Source organism: Danio rerio, chromosome 11 (assembly GCF_049306965.1).
Source record: "Danio rerio strain Tuebingen ecotype United States chromosome 11, GRCz12tu, whole genome shotgun sequence".
In the NCBI taxonomy this organism is placed as follows: domain Eukaryota; kingdom Metazoa; phylum Chordata; class Actinopteri; order Cypriniformes; family Danionidae; genus Danio; species Danio rerio.
In genome coordinates, this window is record NC_133186.1 from 47,662,501 (window position 1) to 47,674,493 (window position 11,993).

The 11,993-nt window shown below is 46.0% G+C and overlaps 2 protein-coding genes across 6 annotated transcripts in view; one reads left to right on the forward strand and one right to left on the reverse strand.

Moving 5' to 3' along the window:
- The window catches only part of sos1 (son of sevenless homolog 1 (Drosophila)), a 46,262-nt gene extending 42,590 nt beyond the window's left edge, over positions 1–3,672 (forward strand). For 2 of the 5 annotated variants that reach the window (XM_073915899.1, XM_073915901.1), the window contains 3 exons: positions 878–922; positions 1,346–1,464; positions 1,651–3,672. In XM_073915899.1, the coding sequence (XP_073772000.1) occupies positions 878–922; positions 1,346–1,464; positions 1,651–2,088 (602 nt within the window). In that variant the 3' untranslated portion in view covers positions 2,089–3,672. 5 annotated transcript variants of the gene reach the window in all.
- Positions 3,673–7,095: 3,423 nt separating this feature from the next.
- gemin6 (gem (nuclear organelle) associated protein 6) lies at positions 7,096–11,881 on the reverse strand. The gene is made up of 2 exons (XM_003199543.6): positions 11,663–11,881; positions 7,096–8,731 (listed from the first exon to the last, which is right to left on the reverse strand). Exons 1-2 carry the CDS (start codon positions 11,788–11,790, stop codon positions 8,323–8,325), a joined length of 537 nt encoding a protein of 178 aa, XP_003199591.4. The 5' UTR covers positions 11,791–11,881; the 3' UTR covers positions 7,096–8,322.
- Between the last annotated feature and the right edge of the window lie 112 nt (positions 11,882–11,993).

Here is an 11,993-nt window from a genome sequence, read left to right on the forward strand (position 1 = left end):
ACACACACACACACACACACACACACACACACACACACTCCACAGCAGCCCTCCAGCCCGTTCCACTCCAGTACGAACACACACACACACACACACACACACTCTCCACAGCAGCCCTCCAGCCCGTTCCACTCCAGTACGAACACACACACACACACACACACACTCCACAGCAGCCCTCCAGCCCGTTCCACTCCAGTACGAACACACACACACACACACACACACACTCACACACACACACACACTCTCAACAGCAGCCCTCCAGCCCGTTCCACTCCAGTACGAACACACACACACACACACACACACACACACTCCACAGCAGCCCTCCAGCCCGTTCCACTCCAGTAACAACACACACACACACACACAATCTCCACACCTACCCTGACCCAGTACAAGCTCTCTCACAAACACACACACATACACACACTTGCATATGCTACACACACATAAATACACACATTCACACACACTACACACTCAGATATACACTGCACACAGATTACACACACACACACACAGACACACACTATCACTCCTGATAGCAGTGTGTTGACTGTGTGTGTGTGTGTGTGTGTGTGTGTGTGTGCAGCAGTTGTGTGCAGATGTGTTCCAGTGTTTATTATTGCTGCACTGAATTATTTAAATGAGCCCTCGCCTGCCATTGGTCAGTTGATCGGCTAGCCCCGCCCCTAAGCAAGCTCACTCCATTGGCTCTGACAGCTCGTGTGTAGTGCTGGAGAATCTACACTGCAGTGTGTGTGTGTGTGTGTGTGTGTGTGTGGGTGTGTGTGTGCGTGCATGTGTGTGTGTGTGTGTGTTAGTGAGAGTAGTGCGCGTTCGTCACCTTATCTTGTGTTTCTCCTGACAGACAGCGAGTGTGTGTTCGCTCCGGTGGCTCTGCCGCACGGCCCACGTTAGTATACGAGCTCGTCACGTCTGACCGCCCTCCATCCGTGTGTGTGTGTGTGTGTGTATATAAAGAAATGTGTTATTGTGTGTGTGTGTGTGTAAAGGAATGTGTATGTTAGTGTGTTTGTAAATGTGTGTGTGTAAAGGAGTGTGCGTGTTTGTAATTGTATTTGTGTGTGTGTGTGTATAAAGGAGTGTGTATGTTAGTGTGTTTGTAATTGTGTGCGTGCGTGCGTTGCGTGCGTGTGTGTGATGGTTCAGTGGGCTCATGGTGTTGATCACAGTACTGATGCTGTATTTTCAGTGCAGGTGTGTTTGTGCATGCTCAGGTCATCATGTGACATGTTTCCCAGCATCCTCAGTGGGTGTGTGTGTGTGTGCTGCAGTGATGTGCTGTTCACCAGTGTGTGCGCGTGTGTGTGTGCAGGATCCTCTTCAGTGTCCTCTATGATGGGTTTTCTGAGGAATGATGATCCTCCAGTTCCTCCTCCTGTCCCGCCGCGCCGCCGGCCCGAGTCTGCCCCCGCCGAGTCCTCGCCCTCCAAGGTGTGTTTCAGTCTCAGCGAATATCTCCTTGGTCTGTATTAAGCCTGCTGCTGTCTGTTGGGTCGTTTTTAATCACTCTGGGTTGATTTTGAGTCTCGATTGGGCCTCAGATGTTTTCAGCACAAACAATGGAAACCAATGTAGAGTCCCCACAACTCACCAAAACAAACCTGTGTGTGTGTGCAGATGATGTCAACACACCTGGACAGTCCTCCTGCGATTCCCCCTCGTCAGCCGACCAGCAGTAAGGTGTATTCTCCTCGATACTCGCTGACGGATCCTCCGGAGAGCCCACCTCTGCTGCCGCCGCGGGAGCCGGTGCGGACCCCGGACGTGTTCTGCAGCTCGCCGTTACACCTGCAGCCGCCGCCGCCGGGCCGCCGCGCCCCCGAGCTGCAGGCCTTCTTCCCACCACAGACGCCCTCACCGTCACCGCTGGGGCCGCGGAAACACCCGGAGCCGCCGCCGGAGCCCCCACTGGGGCCGCCCGTCCCCCCGCGCCTCAGCACCGCCGGCCCGCCCGCACACATCCCCAAACTGCCCCCAAAAACATACAAGAGGGAGTCAGTGCACCGCGAGGGTCCGCCGCCGCCACTGCTGCTGGAGAACGCCAACCCCACATGAACACACACACACACACACACACACACACACTCACAGACTCCACACGTGCGCTCACTGCGAGCAGGAGTGTGTTCAGACTCTTCTGTCTGTCCTCATCTGTAGCTGTCTGACATCACTGACACATCCAGAACAGCAGCACACACACACACACACACACACACACTGTAAATAATGCACTGCAGAGGCGCGTGTCTCTTATTTCCAGCTTGTTTCTGGTCTAAATCTGGAGTCTGTTTAATCCTGAAGCATCTTCAGACGGGCCGGTGTTCAGGGGACATTAGGGAAGCTGAATAATCTGGGTAATGTGTGTGTTTTCTCTGAAATCAGATTATTTTACACAAACTCTCTTCATTTGGCCTCATTATGTCTGAAAATACACTATATCCAGAGCTCATCTAGAAATGCTCCGGATGTGAGGAGTTTTAGATATTTGGACTTGAATTGAGACACAAACTCTGAGTAAGACAGTATGTGTGTGTGCGTGCGTGCGTGTGTGTGTGTGTGTGTGTGTGTGTGTGTGTGTGTGTGCGCGTGTGTGTGTGTGTGTGTGTGTGTGTGTGTGTGTGCGTGCGTGTGTGTGTGCATGCGTGCGTGCGTGCGTGCGTGCGTGCGTGCGTGTGTGTGTGTGTGTGTGTGTGTGTGTGTGTGTGTGTGTGTGTGTGTGTGTGTGCGTGCGTGTGTGCACTCTGCTTTTGTGTTTGGAGTTTGATCTTGTTTCTAGTGTGAATATCTAAACCTTCTTAAAGACACAGTTCACCCATCAGTTCACACAGCTTTAATCATCAATCAAGTCTTCATTTCCTCCTCATTTAGTAAAGTTTCTTCTGTTAAACACTAAAGAAGATATTTAGTAGAATGCTGTAAACCGGTAACCATTGACTTTCATATGATTTGTTTTGTCCTACAATGGAAGTCAATGGTTACCGGTTTCCAACCTTCTTCAAAATATCTTCTTCAGTGTTCAACAGAGGAAAGGAACTCTTGAAGGTTTGGACACTCGAGGGAGTGTAAATCAAGAGGAAATGTGTTGATGTTGGGGTGAACTGACCCTGTAAATCAATCTTTTTTTGAGGCTAGTAAATGTTCGATTTTCAGAAATAAGACGTCAGTATTGAAGGAGTTTTTTTGAAGCAAGCTTGTCAGACAAACTTGTTTTTGGAATAATATATTGAGGTAAATGAGCTGAAGTGGAGAAACTCCCTATTCAAGACATGAATTGGTGTGGGTCCAGAAATGCTTCATGATTGAAGAGTCTGTAGATTCTCCGACTGAAAACACGGCAGACTCTGAGTGTGAGAAGCGCTTGCTCTGCAGTGTGTGAGCCGTTTTATTTCTCAGATTTGTGAGGAAAAATGCAGATCAGTTTTCAGAATAATGAAGTCAGAGCTGCAGGACTGGCGGGACTCCTCTGACTCTGATGTCGGATTGTTCAGGACTTCTGTTCTGCAGTGTGAGGTTGTAAATGTTGAGCTGCAGACAGGAGGACACACACACACACACACACACACGTGCATCTTCTAGAGAAACACACACTGAGATTGTAACTCCAGCTGCAGGATCATAAAGTAGCACTGTGTGAAAGTATCGCTGGTATGATTATTAATGTCAGGCTCAGACGCTGCTGTGTTCTTCTGCATGCTCTCTGCTCTGAGACTCAGTTCACTCCTCGTTTCTCCTTTTCCTCTGGATTATGAGCTGTCTTGCCATATTAACCCTGGTGTACGGTTCAGTTTGACTCTTTGGTGATGGTGCTGCTGTTTTCCTCCATTATAAACACATTTACTGACTGTACAGTCGTGACAGCAGATGATCCTGCATTGTTGATCTGGTCTCTCTGTTGGATGGAGAGGTGAAGTGTGTGTCATGTTCAATAATGATCATCAGTGTGCAGCATTTAGATCAGCCTGTGCTGAAGAGCTTCTGTCTCTTATCTGGACTTCAGTGGAGTAAAACAGCAGATTAGTGTGTGTGTGTGTGTGTGTGTGTACTTACTGTGTTCTGACAGCTGAGGGGGGCATTCAGAGTTTCTCAGTCATGTCAATGTAATGTGCAGAGGTCTCACACTTACACACACTACACTTCATACAGCTCTATATAAGCTGCAACTGATGATCAGCAGTACAAATCACACACACTTCACCTGTTAATCCAACAGGGAAACCAGCAGCACTGCAGAATGCAGGATCATCACGAGTTTACAGTCAATAACTGATTATAATGGAGGAAAACAGCAGCAACATCACCAGAGAGGAGTCAAACTGAACACTGTACATACACCAGGCATGTCCACACTCAGTCCTGGAGGGCCGGTGTGCTGCAAAGTTTACTTCCAACCCCATCCAGACACACCTGGGCTAATCACGCTCTGATTTAGCTTTCTAGACACATCCCTGCAGGTGTGATGAGGCAAGCTGGAGCTGAACTCTGCAGCGGCCCTCCAGGACTGAGTTTGGACTCTCCTGCCATACGCACACACTGTAAAAGGCAATTCCTTAACAGTTGATTTTACTTACAGAATGTGCAGTATTTCTGTTCAATTTGAACTGTTGAGTTGAGTTAATGTGAATATTTATGTAGTTAATATATTGAATTGTTTTGAAGGGCCACGAGCCCCCGTCTGTCTCAGCAGGGTGTTTCCACACCTCTAGCTTGAGTGTCCAAACTCAGTCCTGGAGGGCCGCTGCAGAGTTCAGCTCCAGCTTGCCTCATCACACCTGCAGGGATGTGTCTAGAAAGCTAAATCAGAGCGTGATTAGCCCAGGTGTGTCTGGATGGGGTTGGAAGTAGGACTGAGTGTGGACATGCCTGGAGTAAAGTCAGGACAGTGGGTGTGTCCAGCTGTGTTTAGGTGGGCGTGTCCAGCTGTGTTTAGGTGGGCGTGTCGGGGGAGGGAAAGAGGGAAGGGTTTGCATTAAAATGGGAGTTTTAAAGTAAGTGTGTCTACATGGACAGATGATCGGTTGTTTGAACTCATCCAGTCACTATTATAAGATTATAAACGAACAGTTTTATCAGTAATAATGACCGATAAGATCAATAATCTCTGAGTTTGGACTTTTTCAGGACTGCAGTTGTAATTTGTGCAGTGAGACTCAGTTCTGACGGTGTTCTGTTCAGCTGTGTTTCTCGTGGATTTAACTTGTAAATATTGAGCTGAAAGGCGGCATGGTGGCTCAGTACTGTGGCCACACAGCAAGAAGGTCTCTGGTTTGAGTCTCGGCTGGGTCAGTTGGTGTTTCTGTGTGGAGTTTGCATGTTCTCCCCGTGTTGGTGTGGGTTTCCTCCGGGTGCTCCGGTTTCCCCCACAGTCCAAACACATGCGCTATAGGGGAACTGACCAACTACACTAGTGTATGAGTGTTTCCCAGTACTGGGTTGCAGCTGGAAGGGCATCTGCTGTGTAATACATATGCTAGAATAGTTGGCGGTTCATTCCGCTGTGGTGACCCCTGATTAATAAATGAACTAAGCTGAAGGAGAGTGAATGTTGAGCTGGATCTGCAGGACAGACGTGTGTTTGGAGGTGAGGGAGTGTTTGGGGGAAGAAGCTTCTAGCTGGAGTTGCAGTGTTACAGACTTGCAGGTTTATTTCTCACAATTGTCAAACTCCAATCCTGACCTCGTCTTGCCATTTTAAATCTGTTAAACTACACTGAAAACATGATTTTCTACTAGTCCACATTTCTGAAAACTCTCAAATCAAGAAGCATTTTCTAGTTCTAATATAAATATAAAGTTTTTTTTTAAATAACGAGTCAAAACTGAGTGAGTTTAATTAAATCAAGCTAAATAATCTGCAGTGAGTGAAGCAGAATGCTCCAGTATTGACTTTGAATAAGATTATTCTGCTTGTTTGAATGACAAACTCCCTCAGTTTGCCTCATCATGTCTGACAGCAGCACTACATGTCATATTGTCCAGAAAACACTTCTTGATTTCAGAGTTTGTAGATATTTGGACTAGACACACGACACAGACTCTGAGTAACACAGCTTTTATTGCAGTTTTGCTCTTCACAGATCTGAGATCGCTGCAGTAAAACTACGGTAAGATCAATAACTACAGCAGTGAGGTGCAGCGTGTAAATGCAGAACCCTGCGGTTCTGAGAGGCCGAGACTCCTCATGTCTGTGTGTTATTGTGCCGTAAACAGAACATTATTCTGATGTTGGTCTGATTTCACTCCTTGCTTTGGACTGAGACTGCACACGCTGATGGACAGACCAGCCCTACTTCTGTCTGAGACTCTAGGAGAATCAGAAGTGTACGGTACCCTCACACACACACACACACACTGATGATCTCCTGTATGTGCCGTCTCCTCAGTCATTTCTGTTTTGCTAATGAGCATGTGCAGAAAAAACCATCACCGCCTTCAAACAAGGGAATTAAAGTGTTTCTACCACTGAACACCAGCGCAGAGACCGCCTGCCTCTACACCACCGACATTCACTCTCCTTCAGCTCAGTCGCTTTATTCATCAGGGGACGCCACAGCGGAATGAACCACCAACTAACCAGCATATGTTTTACACAGCGGTTAATAACACTGATGATGATGGTAGGTGGCACTGTGGCCTCACAGCAAGAAGCTCCCTGATTTGATCTTTGGCTCAGTTGGTGTTTCTGTGTGGAGTTTGCATGTTCTCCTCGTGTTGGTGTGGGTTTCCTCTGGGTGCTCCGGTTTCCCCAACAGTCCAAACACATGCGCTATAGGGGAACTGATCAACTACACTGGCTGTAGAGTATGAGTGTGTGTGTGAATGAGTGTGTATGGGTGTTTCCCAGTACTGAGTTGCAGCTGGAAGGGCATCCACTGTTTAAAACTTATGCTGGAATAGTTGGTGGTTCATTCCGCTGTGGCGACTCCTGGTGAATAGAGACTAAGCTGAAGGAAAATGAATGAATGAGTTTACACTGCCAGCTGATGATGATGTCAGGAAAACACCTCACATTTACAGTTTTCCTCTTTCTGGATGATTTTAGTTTTGAGCAGGAATTCACACACGTTTATCTGGAAACCTTTAATAGAACGTACAAAAAGAGCAAATATATATATAAGACGACAAATCAACAGATCAGAGAGTCGTCAGACATGTGAATGTAATTTACACAACGTCACATTTAAAGGGACAGTTCACCCACAGAGGGAAACACTGTCATCATTCAAACAAATACCGTCATCAAAGTTCCTCACCGCACTTTATTTTTGAATGTAAACACATGCATTCAGCTCTCAGATCTTACTTTGAGGAAAAACGAGATGACTTGAGGAGATTTCAGATGAAAAAAACCCAGAGTTGTGTTGATTCAGCTCATTTTAAATAAGTTTGAACAAGCAGCTGAAGTCATTTTTGACTGCTGAGAACAAGAAGATACTTTGAAGAATGCTGAACACCACTGACTACCATAATAGGATAAACAAACACTATAGTCCACGGTTACCAGTTTCCAACATTCTTCAAAGTATCTCCTTTTGTGTTCTGCAGTCTGAAAAAAAGATTGATTGCATTTACTACATGTTTTTAAGATCAGTTTTTCATCTATTATGGAAGTCAATGGTTACCGGTTTCCAGCATTCTTCAAAGTATCTCCTTTTGTGTTCAACAGAAGAAACTCAAAAGTGCACAAGAAAAAAGATTGATTGTATTCACTATGTTTTCAAGATCAGTGGTTACAAACTATTTAAGCAGGCTGAATTTAACAGAAGGTAAGTGTAGTGATGTTCAACTTCATTTGTTTAAATGCAGTCTGCATGAATAGTCTGCAAGCGCTGATCTTAAAAACATGTAGTGAATACAATCAATCTTTTTTCCAGAGCACTTTTGAGTTTCTTCTGTTAAACACAAAAGGAGATATTTTGAAGAATGTTGAAAACCGGTAACCATTGACTATAGTGTTTGTTTTTCCTATTATGGTAGTCAGTGGTGTTCAGCATTCTTCAAAGTATCTTCTTTTGTGTTCAGCACAGTCAAGAATGATTTCTGCTTGTTCAAACTACTTATTTAAACTTAACATTTGAGTTTCTTACGTTGAGCACACAAGGAGATATTTTGAAGAATGCTGGAAACCGGTAACCATTGACTTCCATAGTAGGTAAAAAACATTGTGGTGAATGGTCAGCTGTTTCAAACATTCTTCAAGATATCTTCCCAAGTGTTCAACAGGTGAAAAGTGAGTAAGTGCTGACAGATCTGTAATTGTTGTGTGAACTGACCCTTTAATCTAAAGCGTTCCTAACCCGAGTCCTGTGTGCTCTCAGTGGTCAGCGCGTCTCCGCTGGTCTCAGGGTTGTTCTCCAGCAGGCTCTGCACTCGGGCCAGTATGATCTGGTTAGCGCAGCTGCAGTCTCCGGGCCTGTAGGGGGCGCTGATGGTGAGAGCGTGGGCCACCCGCAGCAGCTCCCCGTCCTCCTGCACCGGGATTCTGTTGTCCTGCAGCCAGCGGCGGACGCTCTCCCTGCGGCGCTGCAGCTCGTCTGCGCTCAGAGTGTGTGTCGGTGTGTGTGTCTGCAGGAACACGCTGCGCATGCGGCTGAGCGTCTGCTCTGATCCTGCGCTGAGCACCTGCACGTCTGAGACCGCATGACCCAACACCAGAGTCACCGCCGGACGCTCGGCCTCGTCCAAACTCACCAGCACCACACTGAACACAACACAACAACATCAGTTACACACAGCGCCACCTGCTGACCCACACCAGCTACACACACTGCTTTAGTGCACCTGTCATGCACACATACTATAAATATATGCAGAAATGATATGCAATGATGCTTTAAATCAGAGATCACCAAACATGTTCCTCCAACCCTAATCAAACACACCTGAACAGCTGATCAAGCTCTTACTAGAGATACTTGAAACACCCAGGCAGGTGTGTTGAGGCAAGCTGGAGCTAAACCCTGCAGGACACCGGACCTCCAGGAGCGAGATTGTGACCCCTGCACTAAAATATCTCTATAACGTTTAAATGTTTAATTATAATATTTCAATTAATTTTAATTTTCATTTGTTTACTAATCTATATACACAATCAGAAAACTAAACGGCATCATCTTCAGCAGCTCAAGCACTAACGGCCCATTCACACGGGGCTTCAGCGTCAATGCTTGACTGAAGGCGTGTCTGAATCGATCGTCATAGCAGCGTCAGCCAATGAAATTCAGTCAGCAATAGGCCACTGTCTAGCTGGTGTATTTGCATACAGTGATCTGATTGGCTGACGCATTGCACTTGAAAATTTGAGCTAGTCCCAACTTCTGCAGCGAGCAACACCTCTGAAGCGCTGCCGACGGATCCACAATGCATTTCGGCAACGCCTGACGCCACCCATTCAAAGTGAACGGAAAGCGTTGACGCTGACGCCCCGTGTGAATGAGGCGTAATGCAGGGGTGTCACACATGTGGCCCGCGGATCAGTGTCAGTGCGACAATTCTCGAAGAGAAACAGCACATCTATGCCCTGTCATACCACACTGAAGTGTTCAAGGAAACGGAACCATTTTCACATGAAGTCAGTTTAGTGGCTAAATCAGTTGTACGAAAATGTACAATATAAAAAAGGAGGCGTGGCACCAGACCACACCCCTAAACCCAAACACCATTGCTGGATAAGCAAATCATACTAAACTGTAGGAATGAGACCGTATTTATATGAATTAGCCACTAAATCAACAAGTTACGACTTGCCATGAGAGCATGTTGTGCTCAGGCTTCAGTTTCATGTTGATCATATTAATACAAACACAAAAAAACTATCTGAAGTTGTTGTTTTTATGTTGTATATACCATGATTTCACCAGTCCGTAGCGTAAGCTCTGTGATTGGTCGGCTTGGTAGCGCTGATAAGTCTGGGCGGGACCGAGAGCCGCGTGAGCCCAATGCAGCGATTGTTTACAAGTGTGGAGTCACGTGAAGGAGCTCCGGATGGAAAGTTTTGTTTTGTTTACCTCATAGTTAAAGTTGCTGCACGTCCGCCGGTTCCTACCTCAAAATGAGCGAGTTTGAGCCACTTGTACATTCAGGAAGTGTTCAAAAGCAAAACAGCAGAGAAGAAACTCGACACAGAGGAAGATTTACACCTCACTGCCCACTAGTGTTTCAGAAGTGTAATGCAGACCAACAGAGACAGCAGCAGCAGTATAATGCACAGCTACGCGCGTTGCATGTGCTGTGGGTTACGCCTGTCACTTGACGCAGAAGTATAATCCAGGCTTAAGGGTGTCATGATTTCGATTTTAAATTGAAATCGATCAAAATTCATGCTCAGTTTCGATTATAGAATCAAAAAATGTAATCGTCGATGCTGCCACGCCCCCATGTCACATCAGTTCGACTTGCCAAGCGGAAAAAATCACGCTTGTTGAAGTGCAGACGCAGGAGACCCGTCGACAGAACTGTAACCCTCTCCTCTTTCAATGAAGTCACCGGTGTGGAAGTATTCTGGATTTCCAGTGAGTTATGTTGATAAACGTTTGTGTTGTCGACAAAATAAACCCAGTTTGCAAGCTCTGCGATGTACATATTAGCATTGAGTTGATACTAGACAATGCCGTCATCGCGATCCTCCACCCCGCCCCCGATGCAAATACGCTCGCGAAAAATACACACTCAGGCCCTGTTTACACTAATAGGTCTTAGATTTTAAATGGCATTTTATAACGATAATGATCCACATCCACACTGGCGTTTTGCATTTCTGAGCAGCCCTCCTTCCTCACTACCACACACACACACACACACACACACACACACACACACATTCACTTACAGACGCACAAACACTGTCATGCGCTCGAGACAGCAGGTCCAGGCAGTCAGCGGGTCAGTACACTGCTTCAATCTTTCACTTTCACACTTGTACTTGGTAATTTTAGCGCACACCTCAGATACTGTCGGTTGGTTCCTGTTGGTTGTGTCTTTTTTACCGACGCCATTATAATGACACAGATCACTGCCTAATCACGAGTCCCGCAGAAAAAGTGATTGACAGCTGGTAATTATGTCTGTAACTTATCTTTATTCAGTTACTGCATGATTTGTTTTTGTTTCATTTTTCTTTTTTAAATCGAATTGAACCGTGACTTTAGAATCGAAAATGTAATCGAGGATTTGGAGGATCGTGACACCCTTCCTTGAGAAGAGATTTTCCTTTATGTGTTCCTGAGCTAAAATGAGTTTGACACCCTGCTCTAATGGCTAACGCACAGACGGCTGCTTCTCACTCAGGGCTGGAGATATTCACACACAGCTGGGTTTACACGCCTTATTAAAGCCATTTCTGCATAATATTTGCCCTTTAACGCATGAAAACGACCATTAGCTAATTGATGTAAATAACGAAGCCTGATTAGTAAGTGATAGCATTATAATGATCATTATTCACAGAGCCTGAGCTAATATAAACATGAATTAATATGCATAACCTCTGTAACAGATGTGTTGCTGCGTCTGTTTGTGCATAATAACTGACATTTGAGTGTGTGTGTTATCAGTACCATGTTGAATCACTCAGTGTTTGATGTGATATGATGTGTGTTTCTTATGAATTATTAATGCTAATCTGCATATTGACCTGGCGGAGACGGGATCCACGGTGAACACGCGGCCGGTGAAGGAGTGCTGATCGCGGGCAGACACGCACACCTCCTGGTTGATGAACTCCTGCCACTGCCGAGGACTCATGTCGACCCAGCGCTGCATCTCCGAGCAGAAAACAGCGCCTCATGAACCAACAATCTTCATTAGCAGATCAACTTCATCAGCAGCTCTTCTCAGGGCGCGCGCACATTGCGTCACTACCTCAGCGTGCGCGCGATTGGCTGCCTCGGTCAGTCAGATATTGTTAAAGCATATTTTAACCAACATATTTACAAAACTAATTAATATATAAGCACAAAATAATC